This window comes from Xiphophorus couchianus, chromosome 16, assembly GCF_001444195.1.
Source record: "Xiphophorus couchianus chromosome 16, X_couchianus-1.0, whole genome shotgun sequence".
NCBI lineage: Eukaryota > Metazoa > Chordata > Actinopteri > Cyprinodontiformes > Poeciliidae > Xiphophorus > Xiphophorus couchianus.
Window position 1 is genome coordinate 2,708,825 of NC_040243.1, and position 20,319 is coordinate 2,729,143.

Below are 20,319 nucleotides of genomic sequence, written 5' to 3' on the forward strand. Positions count from 1 at the left end.
TAAATGCAAACTGTATATATTTTGTATTCTGTCTTAACTCCTGCTCTGAGTTTGTTGTTCTTTCTGCAATGATTCTTTTTCTGAGTCTTTTTAAATAATCAATTAATCACAATTAATCGTTTGAGACCGAGTGAGAATTCCAGTTTCAACCAGTTCAGAACTAATTCAGAATCAGTTCAGAACTAGTTCAGAATCGGTTCAGAACTAGTTCAGAACCGGTTCAGTTCACGGCAGCAGGACTGTGGTTCTCCCTGTTGGCAGTGATCTGCTCAGAGAGCCATACATCCCAGTTGGACAGCGCCTCTCTGGGGATACCACCAGAACCAGAACCTCATCTCAGATCATTTGTTTCAGCTTCAGGAAAATGGGTCAGGCCGAAGAGAACCGGGCATGAATCACGTTCGACCCAGTTCCCGCTCCAGGTGTGTGTTCGTTGTCACTTTCATTAGGAACCATCTGTAAGGTGAACTCTGGGCCATCTGGGCCGGGCTGACTCCTGGGGGGTCCACCTGCCTGACCCCGGTCTGAACCTTTAACTGGATCACACACACATTCAGAACCGGGTCAGCTTGTCCCAGTTGTGGAATGATCACTCTGGTTGTTGCAGCTGCTGCAGGGAACACACACACTTAAAAACAACAGAGTGTATTGAGTTTTTCTAAATAGCCTTCAGAGATGTTTGTTTTGGATTAGAACGACCTTTTAATTTCTATTTTTAGGTTTAGAAACTAAAAACACATTTTTTAAAATTAAACTTTAGATATTTTTGGAAAATTAATTTAAATCAAAAGTACTTTATCCCAAAGAAAATTAAAAGCTGTCATAACTCATATCATCCAAATATTTTCAAAAAGTCGTAGTCGATGATGATATTATGGGGAGGAAGGATCTCCAGTAGCAGTCAGTCTTCCAACGAATCTAAAGAAGCCTCTGACTGAAGACAGTTACTGTAAGTCTAATGTTTATCATGACTTGCTGACGTCTCAGTATCCAAGCAGCAGAGACGATATTCCACAGTAAAATGTACTAATTACACAATCAGTTGTTCCCAAGCTCTGCTAGTCCAACTCATTTGCTTTTGCCACTTCTCTTTCTGGCCTTATGGTTAGAAAGATGTTGGAGTAGGGGATATGATCTCCTCTTTTAGGTCGGTAGACTACCAAAAATTGTACTCAAGAGTATTTCTACTTCAACATATTTGTACTCCAGTAAAAGTAGCTGAGAAATTACTTAAGCAAGAATAAAAAAGTATTTAGTATAAAAAAAGACTAATCAAGTACTGAGTAACTGATCAAAACATCAGTTATTTAAAAATTACATCATCGGATGCACCAAAATATAAAACTGAGGAAATAATAATTCATATAAACAACATAATTACAAAGTAACAAAATCAAACATTTTCCAAATCACTTTTTTTCAATATACCAGTTTCAGTTTTTGAAACTTTAACAAAACACTGTAGATGTGTGTCTGGTTGAAACAAGCTTGTTTTTCATTCAGTGAAGTTAATCACAGTGGGCAGAGGATCCAGACATTTCATTCAAGTAAAAGCAAATAGTACAGCGCAGTAAAAATATATTTTCTTCCAAATACTTACTGAGGTAAATAAAGTTACTACGCAGCTCTGCCAATTAGTAACGGGTCAGAACCTGGCGGTTCGCTGAGCTGCAGATATGAACGTTGTAATATCTGCTGCCCTCTGCTGGACTGAACTTAAATTGCAGGACAATTTCTCTGATCCATTCATCAATTGCATCTGATCCAGGGGCGCCAGGTCCGGAGCTTTAAAAAGAGGCATATTGGAGCAGGGATGCGTCTAAAGGTGGCAGGTAGCGGGTCTGAGCCCCCCGAACCTCCTCTACTCATGTTTTCATAGTTTTTCCTTTTCCTACAAAATCTTTTTAGAGGTAGAGCTGAGAAACTACAATACAAAAAAGAGGAAATCTGAAATTAAAGTATTAATATTACCAAGCTAGTATTGATCCAATACTGATATTTATGATCAATCCGCCCACCTCCAGTGACTTCTGTTCACAATGATCATATTTTGGGATTTGTAGGAAACAGAAAACAGTTTAAAGTATTAAAAAAGTAAGATAATGATTGTTAACACTTTAAAATACTTCTATTAGTTAAGAAATCACTGAACAGGTTGTTTTCTTTAATGAAAACATTAAAGATCTGCTGTTGTTGCCACAGCAACCTTCCAGACCTCTCAGGCTCTGGTTCTGCTCTGCATCCAGAACCAGAACTACAACCAGAGCCAAACATTTTTTTTCCCCAATTCGTGCATCAGAACATATATCATCTAATATTTATCAGATTTTTATTACACTCCATCAGAGTTCATGCTGATTGATGTGTTCATAGACTGAGAAAGGCTGGGAGTTTCTAGTTTTGATGCATTTATTGAATTCCTGCAGCTTTTGCCCAACTGATCAGTGCAGCTCTAGTGATATCTTCATATTATTCTGATTAAAACCCTTAAAACTTGTATCAGACATACCTGATCTTAGGAAAACATGTTTCATGCAATTCTGTACATATATACATACACAAGTTTATTTTAATCTCGACTAGTCGTAGACAAACGGTGGGTGACAATAAAAGCCACTTTATGAAGATTATTCTGCATAATAATAATCTTATGCAGATTACTATCTGCATAAGATTTGCACCAAAATTGGTGCAAATTTGTTCCAGATTTGCACCACAAATCTGGAACAAACTTCCAGAAAACTACAAAACAGCCGAAACACTGAGTTCCTTTAAATCTAAACAAAAAACCTGTTTAGAGTTTCTTTTGGTTAGTAACAAGTAAAACATTGATTGATTATTTAATCTATATTTAGTTGATAATTTTGATGACGGCATTTGACAAAATGTAAAGTTATTTTTTGTTTCATAATTGATTTATGGTGTAAAGCACTTTGAGACGCCTTGTTGTTAAAATGTGCTGTACAAATAAACTTCACTTTGATTAAACACATTAGCTAAAGAAAATACAATTTCACTGTTTAAAATACACCATGTGTCATAAAATAACACAATGTAGGTTTTAAAAAATTATGCTTAAGGTAAAAGGGTCTAAAACAAGTTAAAAGTGCACACATCATAAAACAATAATAATAGATTTTATTTATAATGCTCTTTATATCTTTAAATCTCAAAGGGTAAAAACAAAACAAGCAATGATGGCTAAAAATAATTAAATGAATTAATAAATAAAAGAGATTAAAACCAGTGTCTACAAAACTGAAGCCAAAACAACACGGAGGGTGTCAAATATTTACATCTTTAACATAATTTTAACTCAGAATGTGTGAGAATTACAGAAAAAGTGTCAGATTTAACTCTGTGAGTTGGTTTTCCTGTGTTGCAGTTGTAGGTCGGAGGAGGATTAACTCTGGTGAATGCAGGAGATGCTTCGCTCCGGGATCAGGCCGCGCTCCTTCAGGATTCTGTTTCTGCCAAGCTGAGCCGACCTGCAGCTCCTCAGGACTCATCAGATGTCTCTAATGGAGGGACTGAGGCGATCTGCCGACACCTTCGCTGCTAAATGTGAGCCGGTCGCACGGCTGGAGGCCTCGCACACCTCTCAGGTGTCTGAGCAGCTTAAAGCTCCTCTGTGTGTGTGAAACAAGCCTCTGCTCTGTTCTGAGTCTGCGTGAGTCGGGTTTTCCCGCTGATACATCCTGCAGCTCATCGGCTCGTCTCCAGACACGCGGACACAGAAAAAGGTTTTCATTCAGGAATCTGGGACAAATGGCAGACCTGATCCTCAGAGAACCAGCAGCTCTGTCCTGTTTGCTGACATCCTGTCCACTTTTAGACTTTCCTTAAAGTTAGACAGGTTGAGGTCATCCGGAGCTGTCTCTGTAGTCATGCTGCTACAGACGCAGATGTTTTTCTGAACTGTGAGGATTTCTTCCTTTCTTTTTTAGCAGGTTAATAGAAATGCACTGCAAAAACACAAAATCTTACCAAGTATTTTCTGTCTAGTTTAGTGCACATATCTTAAATAAGACCAAACTAACTTATAAGTAACTTTTCATCAAGATGTAGGAGCTCGTTTTAAGTCAACAATTGATTAATATTGATGAAAAATTACTGGTTCCACTGGCAGATCATCTCACTTAAAGCATGAATTTTTACCAGTGAAATAATCTGCCACTAGAACTAATCGTTTTTCATCAATATTAAGAAATTACTGACTAACTACAAACTCCAGTCTCTTGTTGAAAGGTTACTTTTAAGTTAGTTTTGTCTTATTTCAAGTGTACCAACACATCTATGCTTGAAACTGGACAAAAAATACTTTATTTAAAAAACTTTTCAGCAAGACATAGAAACTTGTTTTAAGTAAAAAATTCCTTAATATTGATTTTTGTAAAAGTACTAGTTCTAATAACATTTTCTCATGTTCTAAGTTATTTTTCATCAACATTAAGTAATTATTGATTTAAAACAAGCTCCTATATCTTGCTGAAAAGTTATTTATAAGTTATTTTTTGCTTAATATCAAGTCTACTAAGATATTTACACTAAAAACTACAGAAAAATACTTGGTAAGATTCTGTTTTTGCAGTGCAAGCTGTCCCAATCCCCTTTGTAAGTGAATCTGATTAAAATTGAAAATTTTATTTTATTTTTGGTTGTTTTTCAGTTTTCTGTTTGTTAGTTTATTTTAGTTTTATTGCTGCTATTTTTTCTATTATCCGGGTATTTATTTTGTTAGTCTGTAATGTTCGTTGTATATGCAGTAATTGATGAATTAAATAATAATAATAAAAAAATTAATAACATAAAATGAAACTGCTCATCATCATGAGTTCAACACATGAACATGTGCAGCTTTTTGGGTTATTGGGGCTTTTTTTTTTTTTGACAAATCTTTTTACATGTTTTATTTTGAAACTTTGCAGCTTCCTGTCTCTACAGTCATAGAGTGCTTCTTCTCAGGTTTCTGAGGGTGAAGTTTGGAGTTGGAGTCAGATCCACCTGAGAACAAATGTCCGTTTTACCTACAGTGAAGATGTTTCAACAAATGGATTTTTTTTTTCTCCTGACAGGTGAGACGTATCCAGGAACAACAAGTTACCTGTGTGATGACTCCGCCCACACCTGAGCCAATGCCACCCACATTAACTTTATAAAAGACAGAGACTCGCACTCTGGATGTAGGCGACGTCGTTAACCTGCAGCAGCACACCTGGGATCCACCTCTCTGACGCCAACAGGTAAGTCCTGAACCATCAGGAGTTCAAGGTGTTTGAGATTTTGATAAAATAAGGAGCTCTAAATCTGATCTATTTACTTGGATCAATTATATGGGAATTTTCACACCTAGTCCGGTAAATTTGGTTCAATTAGGGATCAAAATTACAACATTTGTTACATTTTCAGCAGCTGCTAAAAAAAAATAGTTCCCCTTCTTGCCTGTGGTGGCGCTTCACTTAAGGAAAGAACACAAGAACCTCTGAAGAAGACACTGAACACAACTTACTTCTTTATGAAATGACATCAATGTGTTGTAGTCCACTTCCTGCGTTGTTTGGAGCGGTCTCCGGTCCACTTGGCGTTCACATGTGCATTCAAACCGCACCGGAGTTCACTGAAACCGGACTGAGACCAAGGTCTTTAGGCGGACCAGAGTTAGCTTTTATTACGCTTTCACACCTCTCCAACCGAACCGGCCTTTCTCAAATGGACCAAAGTTTGATTAAACTGGATTAAGCAGGTCTGGTGTGAACGCCGCCCTGGCGTTGTCTCAGTAGACTCCCAGCCCACCTGGATCTCACCTGTTTTGTTCTTACCTGTTCTGGTTTCTCCACACAGATGATTGTGATCAGCTGGTCCAGTCGCCGCTGTGATGTTTGTCTCTCGTTGTCTCCGTCTCGTCCTGCGGGACGTCCTCTCCCAGTCCTGCCTGCATCACTTCCTGCTGGAGTTTGTAGGCACCGCCCTCTTCCTTTCTGCCAGCCTATCAGCTGTTCTGATAAAGGCTGACCCGAGGTCAACAGGTCCGACCAATCACAGCGGTCCCCCTGAGGGTCCTCCACCCTCTGGGTTCGTGGCGTGTCCCCTGCAGGTTGTGTTGGTCTTTGGTCTATCCGTTGCCATGGCAGCGCTGTCCATGGGTGGAGCAGTTCACCTGAACCCTGCAGTTTCCATAGCGATGGCTCTGACCCTGAGGCTCCGCCTGTGGAGGGCAGCGCTGTACGTGATTGGCCAGCTGCTGGGGGGCGTGGCCTCCGCTGCGCTGCTGCTGGGGCTGATGGGAGATGTGGCGCCTGCCGTGAACCAGGTGAGTGTTCCTCCGACAGCCAATCAGAGAGCATGATCCTCTCTCACTCGCCCCGTATGCGTCCAGGTGTCCTCCAGCGTCCTGCTGCACCAGGCCGTTACCGTGGAAACGCTCATCACGCTCCAGCTGGTCCTGGTCGTCATGGTAACCACAGAGCTCCCTCTGCCTGAGGTTGCCGCGCCTCTGTTGGTCGGTCTGACTGTCAGTCTGGGTCACCTGGTGGCTGTAAGTCCCGCCCACCTGTTCGCTGGCCCTTTAAGCAGCCAATCAGCTTCTGTTTCCTCTTCAGGTCGGCGCCACAGGATGTGGGATGAACCCAGCGCGCTCCTTTGGTCCTGCCGCCGTCACACTCGACTTCAGGAACCACTGGGTCAGCGTATACGCAGGCACACACACACACACACACACACACGCCCACACACACACACACACACACACACGCCCACACACTCACACACACACACACGCCCACACTCACACACACACAAAGATGCAAGTTATCAATTAATGAGTCAATCTAAAGTTGATTTTATTAATCAACTAACGATTAATCGAGCCGCTATTTTCTTAAAACTTTGGGCCCCTGGAGTTTCACACATGTGCAATAAACAAATGATCAACAATTGTAAGTTTAATTGTTTGCATCCTTAATGCAAACGCACCAACTAACTCACTAACTCATCCCTGATTGGTCGCTTCCACCGCAGGTGTTCTGGGCGGGGCCTATTCTCGGGGCGTGTCTGGCCGCCCTCCTCAACGACCTGGTGCTGCGGCCGCGCTGGCGCTGCCCTGGAGATTGGTGGGCGGAGCTAAAACAGCTGTATGTGCTGACAGACAAACAGCAGCAGGGGGCGCTGTCACAGCTTCCGTAAGGCACCTGAGCAGCGAAGAAGCAACAGATCGTCCTCTTCATCGTCGCCATCATCACAAACGAAGGAGCTGGACTAAAAATCATCTCGGCCTTCTCCCTAATCTAATCCAGATTTATTCTCATTTAATGATGCTAAAAGATATTTTTAAACCTCTTTACCTCACATATTATGACATCAATCCAACTCCAGCTGGTTCTTAAGGAAGCAGCAACCAGGCCGGCCAGAACTTTATGATTTCTAGTTTTATTTTTATTATTATGTTTTCAGCATTTTATACAACTATGCATATTTTGCAAAATACGTATATATTATGCACAAAATGTATTATGTGTCAGGTGTGTGTCTGAACCTGATCAAAAGTAATGTCAAATATCCAGAAGCTGTTGAAGGTGCTACATTTAATCAAATATTAGTGGACGTGTTGCTTCTATTTGAGCATGTATGTGTAATTTTGAACCTGTGTGGATCAAATCCTTAATAAATTTAAACCTGAGCACCCAATTTTTGTTTAAAATTTTAACAGTTGTTGGTTTTTAAATTATTCCACTTGTTCATAATACGGGGAAATCTGTTGCTTAAGACGGCCAACAAAAAAGAGGCTGAGAAATAAAATGGATTATTAACGAGCACTAAGGGAGTATAAAAGATCAACCGAGAAGGTTTTACTTTCCGGGATGTTCCTGAACTCACCACCCACAGAAAACTAAACTCAGCAGATAAGCCAGCTTCTAGTTTTATTTTCTATCAGCAGGAAACAGCAGCTCAGAGCGTTAAACACACACCGCCAGCTGTCAGTCATCTGTCAGGACACACACACACACACACACACACACACACACACACACGCGCGCCCACACACACAAACGCAGACAGACAGAGTGGAGTTATAAAGGCGTGTTGAAGCATCTCTGGTTCAGTCTACAGACAGGTGAGATGTGTGTGTTCAGGTGTGTGTGTGCGCTGCTGTGTGTCACGGCAAGTGTGTGTCTGAACCTGCTGGAAAAACCAGTGATGTTCAGTGGACCAGCAGGAAGTTTGTTTGGATTCTCCATCGACTTCCACTCCTTCAACAACATGTAAGTTCTTCACGTTATCTGATCTGTTTACCTGAAACGGAGAATAAAATCGTCAGCAGGTGAGTCACAACACCTGGAAAAGATGTTGTCAGCCATTTTCACTGAAGATCTTCTGAGGTTTGTCTCCACTGGCTGTCTTCTCCCATTTCTATTCTTGAAAAGAAATACTTCACTAAAGATGAATTTTTTAATGTTGCCACGGATTCTCGGTTTCATTTAGTTTTGGACTTTAACTAGGCCACTATAACACTTGATATATTTTGATCTAGAGCACATTGTAAGAAGGTGACCTCGATCCCAGTCGTCTACGGCTTCTCACCGGTTTTCTCCAGGATTGTCCTGTGTTTAGTTTACTTTAACTTCTAAGTTTTTACACTAATCTGCTCAGATTAACGTTGGTCTAATCTGAGCAGATTACATTCTTCTACATCTTTGCTGCGTGTCTCACATGGCTTGAAGCAAACTGCAAACAGGACTTCTATATTGGGGTTATGTTTGTCCAAAAGAAATAAAAAATTGAAACTAATATATATATATATATATATATATATATATATATATATATATATATTTTTTTTTTTTTAATCAGTCTTATCTTTTTTCTTTGGTACAAACTTTATGTCCCCAATTTATCTTCATACTTCCGTTTCGTCAATAAGTGTCCCATATCAATGGACTTATTTGGTAATTATGGCGCCATCTAGAGGCTTTGCTGTGAAACTGTGACTAGAAAACTGAAAAAATGACCACATCCTGATAAAAACACTTTCTTCTTATTGATATTAAGAGATTGGTAAGTCAAATTCAGCTTTATTGCCAATTTGCGATATATTCCACATTTAACATTTTGAATGTTTTATGTTAAAATCTATGTTGGTTTTTGTATGTGAATCTCTAGTTTTTAATGAACCAAAGTACAACTGGGTATGTTTTACCAAAACTGTTTGCAGGACAACACCTCTGTTGCTGACCAACGGAGAGCTTTGGTCAGAAAGCATGAAGGACATGAATAGATTTTAAATGGTCTAGCAATGCATTCTGGGTACAGAAAAAAACATAATTAACTGCACCGCATCAGGGGTGAAGAATGTGAGGAGAAGAAATGAAACAGACTCCATTATTTTCAAAATAAGGGCATGAATATAGATGGCTAACTACTTGAACATTCAATACCCAAACCCTCAACACAGATTTTGAACTTTATTCAGCTGAATGTTTACAAAACAACCAAGTAAATTAGCGCTTTAGAATTTGTCCAGAAATATTAATTTAGTGGAAGCTAAGTGCGCTAAATATTTTCAATCAGCAAAACCGATAAAGTGCTAACTGGAGAATTAGCTCCGCATTTAGCGCATTAGCTCTGGGTGTTACTGTGATAGCACCAGATCTTTGTTTGGGTTTGGATTGTGAATGAGACGAACAGAGAAGATTCAGATGTGCAAACCGCTGGTGCTTACGGCTGGAAGGAGCTCAGATGTTTTGGTTCTGCAGATTCTTCGTTGTGATTGGAGCTCCCAAAGCCAACACCAGCCAGCCCGGGGTCACAGAGGGAGGGGGCGTGTTTCTGTGCACCTGGTCACCTGATGGAGCCTGTGACATCATCGATTTTGACCTGACAGGTGAGTAAAATCTATGTGTCCCATATCAACACATAGATTTGTTCTGCCCAGAATGTCTTTTGGAAATTCGGAGTGATTGGACCAGAAATGACCCGTCTGATTTTTACACCTGATGTTATAATGTTACCTGTCTGACTCTCCTGTCGTTCACAGGTGATGAGGAACACAGCCTCTCAGGTCTCAGGTTTCACTCCTTTAAGAGCGGGCAGTGGTTTGGAGCTTCTGTTCGCTCAGTCGGCAGCACACACCTGCTGGTGAGAGAACACGGGGTTAAAAACGTTTCCATATCATGACAGACAATACGGCAAAATATGTACAAGAAACATTTAATTTTCCATTTGTTTTCTTCACTTTTATTTACAATTCAGTAATTATTACTCTAATTTAGCTTCTAATTTTAGTTAGCAATGAGGTCTTTAGTGGAAATTTTTGTCAGATAATAAATTGTGACGTTATTAATGTAATGTTGAATATATTACCAGTTAAAATTTTACAATTATCAATTTCCAACAGAATTGGTGTCAAAGGTTTGTGGAACAAAAATTTTTATTTGTGCCACTGTCAATTTAGAAATACTAATAGATATTTCAAGAGACCATAAAAGGTCAACCTGAGCCTCACCTTCTTCAAACCAGACAAAACTGGAGCCAACAACTCGACTTCGTTTATGCAGCAAAACCATTTTTGTGCTGCTTTTGCCTAGAAGATATTAATGAAAATTAAAAGGTCGAAAGGTCAACCAACCCCTTCCCACCATCATCAAATCTAACAAAATTGTTTGTGCAGCAAATTTCTGTTTGTTTGTGCTGCTATAATTTTAAAGATATTAGTAAATATTTTCAGATGTCATGAAAGGTCAAACAGACCAACACCTTCTTCAAGTCAAAGTTGTAGTCAATCAACTTGACAACATTTGAGCCGGTTTGTGCAGCCAAAAACATTTGTTTGTGCTGCTCCTATTTTGAAGATATTAATGAAAGTTTAAGGGTCAAAAGGTCAACCAGCCCCCTCAGAACATCACCCAAATCTAACAAAATTGGTGTCAAATTTTTGTTCTTGCTTGTGCAGCAAAAAATGTCATTTGTGCTGCATTTATTTTGAAGATTCTGATGATTACCTCTGGAAACTTTGTAAATAATATCTTTAAAATAGCATTTTTTTTCCCTCATCTGCCATCCAGCTTTCTGAGGAGCCCTAGCGCCCTCTGGCGGCCTAACTTTGAAAAACACTGCACTAGAACATGACTGGCACCTTCGTCTCAGCAGGACTTGTGATTTGTGATGTTTTTAAAGGAAATAGAGACTTCCTGTGTGTTTCTCCACCTCCAGGCGTGTGCGCCACTCTTTCATTGGAACGTCAACCAGAAAGAGGCAGAGTCAGGGAAAACACCTGTAGGAAACTGTCTCCTATTGGACCAAATGACCAGGAGCGCCACACCTTTCTCTCCCTGCAGAGGGGCCTTGATGGAGGACGACTACACGCAGAGTAGCAACAGTAAGACACACGGACGTCTGGAAGGAAAACCTTAAACAGCCTCAAAGGCTGAAACTGTCTTTTGTTGTCTAGGAAACGATCAGCGCTACTGTGAGGTTGGCTTCAGCGCTGACATCACCAAGGTGACGTGGTCTTCCTGTTTCCTTTCTAGGATTCTAACGTTCATCAGAGTTGTGTAGTAACTAGTTACATTTACTCAGTTACGTTTATTTTTTTTTTTTATTACTTTTAGGATTGTTTTTACTCTGCTGCACTTTTGACTTTTACCTTCCTAATTTTATTATGAAGTATCTCTACTCATACTAGAGTACAAATTCTGAATTTTCTACCGACTGAGTGAAAAACAAACACGTTTTAAGCCAAAATTCACCAGACACAGACACACACCTGTCTTTAACTTTTGTTAAAGATTCATAAGTTTTTTTATTGAAAGTGATTTGGAAACATTTTCTTTTGACTGATTTCATTATTTTTTGTTACTTATATGAATTATTGTAATTTTTGTCCTTAAAATACCAAAATTTACATTTTACTTTATATTTTGATGATGTAATGTTTAAATATTAAATAATTGTTAATTTGATTAGTTACTCGAGAAGACTTTTTACTAAATACTTTTTACTCTTACTTGAGTAAAAATATGTTGAGGTCATGGCGCTTTTAGTTGAGTACAACTTTTGGTTTCTTTACCTACCTCTGATTCATGTAATCTTAATTAAAGTTTCATAAGTTTTTAAGGATTTCTTTGGATTTTAGCTGCTTTTCCTCTCATCTACTTTCTGCTATTCATCTACTGGAAAAAACGTTTTGATTCTGAAACGGTTTTATTCCCAATTTGTCCCGTTTTCCCAAGGAATTTTAGAGAATTGTGTCTTGGAGTAACTTTAAAAGCTATAAAGAAAATGTTGCTTTCTAAGAGTGAAACTATAAAGAAATGGAGGATGTATCTAAACCTTTAAACAGGACTGATGATGCTAACTTTAGCCCTCTCTGTTCAGGACGGTCGGTTGGTGCTTGGAGCTCCAGGAAGCTTCTACTTCCAGGGTGAGGGAGACCCCTGCTGGCTGTTGATTGTAACTACACCAGTTTACAAATGGTATTAGGGAAAGTTTCCTGTTCAGGCTTAATGATGTCACTAAGGATAATTAAATATCTGCAGTTAATCCAGCAGTATAGACTCAAGAAGACCAGTTTAACAGCTACAACCAGTTATTTTAATCAACTGGATGTGAGTGAACATGAAACGATGCAGAAATCCAGCAGTCAGACTGATGCCTTTAAGTGGAATAATTTTCTATAAAGTTTAACACTCACTGCTGATTTCAGGTCAGGTGATCACAGTGGGTGTCAGTGACATCATCAACAGTGGACAGAGTGATAAACCCATCCAGTATGTGGCTGGAATCCACCAGTCAAATGAGCAGGAAAATTACGACCTTTACAGAGGTGAGTGGTGCATTATGCTGAAATCCTTTGAAAAAGGGCTTTTATTCTGAAAGGTACACATCTTTCATTGGTTAAGCTTTGGTATTTAAATAGACTTTTTTGAAAAGGGCCGTAAGATTTTTTATGAACTGTTAAAAAGTTTACAAAAGTATCATTAAAAGCCTGAAATATACTGTATTTCATGTGTTCATCAGCTTTTACTTTGAAGGGCTAGCAATATTTATGCAAATCTCCTACTTTTAAAAAGCTGAAAGAGACCAGTGTTTCCAAGCTAGAACAGAATTTTCTAGATAATCTTTAAAACCGCACAAAGAAATATCTGCAGGTTTTTAGCAGAAGACGGTTTCTTCTGCTGTCTTTATGGAAGCATAAAGTCACATGAGAAAAGCTAAAAAGTGTTGTTTTTTTACTCTGTAATTTTTCCTGTTCTGCTGTGCAGCACATATTGTAGTCGTTTTATAAAAACAGATGAAGTGTGATTTATTTCTACATGTCTGTCAGGTTACTCAGTGGCCAGTGGTTTGTTGACTGGAGACGCCACAACAGGTCAGTAAATCTAATCTAATCTAATGTAGTGAGATTTTCTTTTCCTAACGTTTTCGTTTGTGTTCACCAGATTATGTGGTTGGGGTTCCAAATGACAGGAACACGGCAGGAACAGTAAGTTTTTCCCGTGTTGTTTGGGTTGTAATGAACTGAGTCTGTGACTCTGATGAAGGCGATGCTCAGAGAGACTCTAATGTTGGTCTGCTCTACCAGGTGAATATCTATGACGGCAGGATGGCCGGCTCTCTGAGAGTTCACCATACCTTCCTGGGGACTCAGGTGAAAACTCAAACTGTTCTGCTCTGTTTGGATGCTAATGAACTGGAGCTAAGATGTCTCCGTCTCCTCTAGGTGGCGTCCTACTTTGGTCACAGCGTCGCCGTGGCGGACATCAACAGTGATGGGTGAGAAGTTACACATCTGGTAGATTTACTGTTTGTCTGAAAAGATGGAGACTGGATCTATTTTCTGGTGTGACTGGTTGTGTTGTTGGTTTCCGGTGCAGTCTGGACGACGTGCTGATCGGAGCGCCTCTCTTCATGGACAGAGTGATGGGGCAGCTGCAGGAGAGAGGGCAGGTCAGAACACTGAGTCCAAGTTTTCCTTAAGTCTCATGTTTCAGTCTGTCTGTCAGCTTTTCTGTGTCTTTGCTGTTTTATTTCAAAATGCTTCACAGGCAATAGTCTTCAACCTCATTTGCATCGACTGGTTTGAACAAAAATCCTTAGTTATGTCCTAAGGTCATCCATCCATCCATCCATCCATCCATCCATCAGGGTAATGATATTCTCCAGCTCATTCTGGAGTATCACAGGGTATTCTCATGTAGTCTCTCCAGAAACGTCTTGGTCTAACTCATAGTCCCTTTCCAGTGGGATGTGCTTGGAAAATCTCCAAAACGATGCATTTGTTATTCTTGACCTTATCAACAGACATGCTGAGTTTTAAGTGAATTTCTTTGCTTGTTTCAAAATAAACCATCAATCTGAATGTTTCTCTGTTCAGGTCCTTTTATACCTGCAGAAGAAAAAGTCCTCCTTCTCCTCACAGCCTGACCAATCACTGATCGGTCAGTCGATCTATGGCCGGTTTGGCTCCGCCCTCTCCGTGCTGGGTGACCTGGACATGGATGGTTACCAAGGTAACCAAGTATCCAGCTTTTCAACATCATAAACCTTCTAGCTGCAGAGCGCTAATCCAACACTACCCCTCTGTGTGCAGATGTTGCGGTTGGGGCTCCATGGTCAGATGGAGGTGGTGGCCAGGTGTTTATTTACCTGGGCAACAGCAACGGCCTGTTGGCTACGCCCTCGCAAATTATTAACAGCCCATTACTTAGCAGCAGGTCAGCGTTTGGATTTTCTCTCAGGTCAGGTGTGGATCTCGATGGGAACGGATATCCAGGTATGTTCAGGAGCTCCAGCTTATTGTTTAATAATTACTGATCAATAATCAGCTGCTGCTTGTGTGTTTGTAGATCTGCTGGTTGGAGCGTGGGGTGCAGACCAAGCCTTTCTCTACAGGTGATTGTCCACAGTTTCAATTTTTTACAAAAGAACTTTATGTTTTGAATGGCTAAAATTGAGTAAGGTTATTTAATAAAGCCATTATCAATAGTCCAATGTTGATTGGCTGATAAGGCCCTTGTGTTGCTACTTCACTCCAGTAAACCTTGGCTTTGTGCGTTCAGGTCTCAGGCTGTGATCCGGTCCAGAGTTTCTGTCTCACTGCTACCAGACTTCCTGAATCCAGATGTTAAACTGTGTCATCACAAAAACACACCAGTTTCATGGTAATTAAGCAACTATTCAAGAGTTTTCATTGACTTGGATTTTTAAATCAAGAACAACAAACTTTACTCAGTTTATTTAAAATCAATCTTTCTATAGCCAATTATTCCTGCTCAAGTTTGAGGGAAAATTGTGATTGGTATAATTCTGCTCAGTCAATTTTAAACCATGACAGTTCAGTACAATCCAAGCCTCCACAATCACTTGTTAGCACATGCAGTTAGATTGGTTTGACTTTTGCCAGTGTAAGGGTTTTAAATACCGTCTCATTACCCAGTTCTGTTTCCAGTTTAGACTTGGTTTAATCTAATAATACAAGAGTCAGAACAAGCCACATGAATTGCCAACTGAGCATCTCTCAGCATACATATGTGTGGACGTATCTATCTCAGAGATCTACATCCAATGTAGATGTAGGTAAATTTCAAACTCTTGTGGCTCAAGAAACGGATAAACCACCTCAATAATCTTCTGGAAACCAGTTCTATTACTTAAAGCACCAGTTCTATCAATAGTTAGATTCTCTGATTATCTGATGAGGAGTTATTGTCTAAAGATTAGTCTCTTTTTATGTTCCTTTAACTCATATAGTCGGTATATTCACAAGCATTTCTACACTCTAACCAGTGCTGATAAAGCTGAAACTTCTCTGAAACAAAAATGTAAACTCAGCTTCCCTGGAATAGGTAATGGTAGGTTTATTCCTGTATAAAGATGCTAGATGAGTATCAGTATAAGTATCTAAAAAGCTTTTTGTGCAGAGATTTTTTGGAATGAGTTTCAATATAAAGTCATATGTCATCTGCATATCATTAAACTTCAGGATATTATTCTTTTTTGCATCTATCTGCGTTTCTGTTGGTGTATCTCCTCAGTTTTGCTGTCCGAATGTGCGTCTATGTCTCTGGTCACAGAATCCCTCAGCAGACAGGTAAAGGTGTCTTTAGGGGTATTTCAGAATATGTTAATATCAGTAATCTAATTCTGTCTGTCTGCTGGCTGGTGGTGGCAGCTCTAAGGGTGGAGCTACACCTGGATATGATGAAGCAGCCAATGGCACGAAGAACTCTGCTGCTGTCAAACAATCAGCCTCAGACGTCAATGGAGCTGGTTGTAGAGAGGCAGGTGGGCTTGGTCTGTACCAATCACACAGCATACCTGAGGGTGAGTGGACAAACTTATTACGTGAGCAGAATCACACCTGTATCTGCTGCAGGTGGAATCAATGTTGTAGAGACCTGAGCTCTTTGAATTTTCACATCATGGAGACATGGCTGAGGTTTGATAGGAATGTTGGTGCAGAAACTTTACGCTGTTCTGTTTGTGCGTTTAGTCTGAAGAGGAAGTTCGGGATAAACTGAGTCCAATCTTCATCACCGCTGAGATCAGCCTCCTCAATTCTACCCAGAATGGTCTGCTGCATGGTCAGACACACTCAACAGTCCAGGTGAGCCAGCCTACTTCCTGCCAGAGGAGGAAACTGAACTCAGGACCAGAGTTTCAGTGAACATAAAGATAACCACAGAGTGTCTGTGTGTCTTATAGAGCCGGCTGATTCTGGACTGCGGGGACGATAACATTTGCATTCCTGACCTGAAGCTGAGCGCTAAACCGTGAGTCAACAGGATATTGATGAGGAAATCCACAAAGAATTTCAATAATTGGAAGAAAGCCTGCAAAATACTGAGAGATGAAGATGGAACAGCTACAGAAATAACTATGTCATCAGCATATAAATGCATCCCTGATTTAAATGACCAATTTTTGGTTAGTGGTTAAAGAACTGAAGGCGGACATATTGTTTTGTGTGTCTCATGGTGTGTGTGATGTTAGTGTATCAGACAGCGTGTTGATCGGAGATGATCAGTCCTTGTTGTTGTTGGTGTTGGCTACAAACGATGGCGAGGGTGCGTATGAGACCGAGCTGGTGGTCCAACTCCCTGAACACACACACTTCCAGAGCTGTCAGGTGAGATGGTCTCACACACACTGATAAAAATTAATCGCTGAAACAGCCAATAAGAACAGTCCTGTCGGGTTTTACTTTGCAGGGTGAAAACCGACTGGTGTGTGTTCAAAGGAAAGAAAACCAGACAGTTGTTGTCACCTGTGACCTCGGGAACCCAATGAAACACAGACAGAAAGTGAGTGAATCTCCAATTCCTCTAAAGCAGATGTGGGTCAGTTTCATCCTAAAGGTTGCAAGGTTTCAAACATCTGATTCAAATCATAAAATTATCTTCCAACTGTGGTTAAGTAGGAAAACATCTAAAAGATGCAGAACTTCAGACCTGGAGGTTTGAAGGTTTGCTAACCCCTGCTGTAAGCACTGTAGCGCTCATGATGCTAAGCAGAGTCTAATCTTTAGTCCGCTGGGATTGGAGTCAAACCAATATGAGGAAACTGAAGGCATAGAACAATCCTTAAGTGATTATGGGTCCTTTACCTGCAGGTCCAGACTGGTCTCTTCTTCAGCGTCGGCAACCTGGAGGAGGTGGACAATCACATCACCTTCAGCCTAAGAATGCGAAGGTACAAACTCTGCCTGGTACCCTGGGTTTACTGCTGAAAGCTCATATCCCTTTGTCTTACTCTCTGTCCACCTTTTCGTACCAGTAAGAACTCTGTGAACTCCAGCAGTAACCATGTGACAGTGAAGGTTCAGGTGAAGGCTGAGGCCACACTAGAGATCAGAGGGTATAACTCAAAACTAAAACTTTTCTGGATTTAATACCAGATGTACAGATTGACTGTAGTAAGGTTTTGGCGTCTCTGCAGGGGATCCGTCCCTCCAGACGTCCTCTTACCCCATCCGGACTGGCAGCCAGTAGGCAACCTTATAGGTCTGGAGGAAGTCGGGCCACTGATGGAGCACGTGTATGAGGTGAGGTTAATGTCTGGTAATGAGGTATATTAGCAGGACTTGGAAGAAACAAGACCAGCATTAGACCCAGCTCATGAAACTGATTTGGTGGGAGGTTATCCAGTTCAGAGAGTCACTCCTGGTCAGGTAGACTTCAGGTGAACATTTCTGTCATATCTTGTTGAGACCCCACTGCTTGATGTTGCTTTGACTTATCTTTGGAGGCATTAGGACAGGCTGGACCTGAACATGAGGTAGACCAGTAGGAGCTTTGCTGGTTTACTGCTGTGGACTGGAAGTCCAGGTTCTGGTGGATCTGAACCTCCAGTCACCAGCTGGTGAAGGCCAACATGCTGTTCATCAACTGACATTGATGTTATTGATGATATTGATGATTCTGGTTTGTAGATTAGAAATCAGGGTCCCAGTTCTGTCAACGCCCGACTGACCGTGGACTTCCCTTCTACCTGGCGACATCACTTCCTGCTCTACGTCATCTCCACCCCGTCAGAAGAGTCCTTGAGTTGTCAGACACTGAACACATCAGACGTGATGCCTTTAGAGGTAAAACAACGTCATGTTTCTTTTTATTAATGGAACTTAACCCTCACCTGTCTATAGTTCACCGGTCTTACTCTCATCTGTCTACAGCTCGTAGATAACTCCAGTCTTACTGTAGTTTCTCAGCCCATCCAGCAGGAGGAGACAAACTCACTCGAACAAACAGTCCATGTGGTAAAAACAGTTTTATTCCTTAATGGTCGCTTTATGAAAGCCACTAATTTGTGATATCTCCTTCCTCTGCACACCTGAACACACCTTCAGGTTACTGAGAAGTATTACAGGTGTGTGTTTCTCTGATCTGAGGCTGACTTACGTTTGTTTCAGAACTGCAGCAGCAGTGAGACGGGGTGTGTCCGGTTTGAGTGTGATGTCATGGATTTGGGGCGGGGCTTTAGCGCAGTGGTAAAAATCTCAGCTCGGCTAAATTTGCACACACTCACACAGGTAGGCTTGAACACACACACGCACACGCACAGAGGTGAGGGTTCTGTTGTCATTTTGTGTTTTGCCCTTCAGACCTCCTATCTGAACTATGACCTCGTTTCTTCTGCCTCTTATGATGTCATCAGCGCACCATCAAAGGTCCAACCACTGCTGCTTACAAGTGGACACACACAGGTAATCAATAACCATTAAATCAATAAATAATACCCCGCAGTGGGGTGCTGTGGTGGCGCAGGGGCAAAGCATGACCCACGTTGAGGCCTTAGTCCTTGTAGCGGTGGTCGTAGGTTCGATTCCCGGCCTGGCGACGTTTACCGCATGTCTTCCCCCTCTCTGATTACCCTGTTTCCTGTCAAACTACTTTCAAATAAAGGCCACTAGAGCCAGCAAAACCTTTAAAAAAAAAAAAAATAAATAAATAAATAATAATAATACCCCGCAGAACCCAGAAGTGTGTGTGTGTGTGCGCAGGCTCAGCTCAGTGTGGTGTGGCGTCCTCCTGATGGGGAGAAACCCGTTCCTATTGGCTACATCATCCTGTCAATCATCTCTGGACTCCTCCTCCTCTTCCTCCTCTGCTTCATCTTCTGGAAGGTATCAATCAATCGATCGATCGATCAGTCGGTCGGTCAGTTTCCTTTTCAGCAGGTTCCCTTTTTTGGTTTAATTAATGAGTTTCTGGTTGAATCAGTGACGTTTTGGTTTAATCTCAGTAATAGCTGTTGCTCTGACCTTTGACCTTCTGTTCAACCTGAAGATTTGGTGCAGAACTTGATAGAGTTGAAACTCACACTATTGGTTTTAAGTTGTTCTCCACATGACGAGTTCACACCCCTCCGTCTTATTAAAGTTTCCTCCATCTTTGTGTGTGCGCGCGCGTGTGTGTGTGTGTGTGTGTGTGTGTGTGTAGCTGGGCTTCTTCAGGCGCACCAGACCCCCCTCTGATGATGATGATGGTGGTGAAGACGATGGAGAGCAGCAACTGGCTGAGGAGAGTCACATGACTGAGTAACACGTCTTCGCCTGAAGCAAAATGTCTTACAAAATGTTTCACTGTTGCTTTAAACGATCAGCCCTAAATAATCGAGCTCAGAGGGTCAACCCAACATCCTCCTGTCAGAAGCCTTCGCTCTCAGATTAACTAAGCCAAAACTGTACAAAAGATATTTACATTTTGCATTTAAGATTTAAAAAAAAAACCTTCTCTGTTGGTAAATATGTTTTACTCAGAACCTTGAGAAAGTTTTAGCTTCACCTGTTCAAATTCTGGAAAAAAATTTGAACAAAAGGTCCTA

The 20,319-nt window shown here is 40.9% G+C and overlaps 1 protein-coding gene and 1 pseudogene across 1 annotated transcript; both read left to right on the top strand.

Annotated features, from left to right (window-relative positions):
* The first annotated feature begins 4,740 nt into the window (after positions 1-4,740).
* Positions 4,741-7,683, top strand: LOC114159609 (aquaporin-1-like; annotated as a pseudogene).
* Positions 7,684-8,055: 372 nt separating this feature from the next.
* On the top strand, positions 8,056-20,211 carry itga2b (integrin, alpha 2b). The gene is made up of 31 exons (XM_028042733.1): positions 8,056-8,258; positions 9,750-9,877; positions 10,031-10,131; positions 11,206-11,371; positions 11,444-11,493; positions 12,370-12,415; positions 12,698-12,817; positions 13,319-13,363; positions 13,434-13,477; positions 13,577-13,642; positions 13,715-13,767; positions 13,869-13,941; positions 14,369-14,504; positions 14,585-14,767; positions 14,841-14,886; positions 15,054-15,155; positions 16,029-16,084; positions 16,166-16,317; positions 16,487-16,600; positions 16,699-16,766; positions 16,987-17,122; positions 17,205-17,297; positions 17,606-17,685; positions 17,770-17,850; positions 17,932-18,037; positions 18,425-18,580; positions 18,668-18,751; positions 18,905-19,024; positions 19,097-19,198; positions 19,496-19,618; positions 19,935-20,211. The coding sequence occupies exons 1-31, from the start codon at positions 8,116-8,118 to the stop codon at positions 20,034-20,036; spliced, it is 3,075 nt and encodes a 1,024-aa protein (XP_027898534.1). The 5' UTR covers positions 8,056-8,115; the 3' UTR covers positions 20,037-20,211.
* The last annotated feature ends 108 nt before the right edge of the window (positions 20,212-20,319 follow it).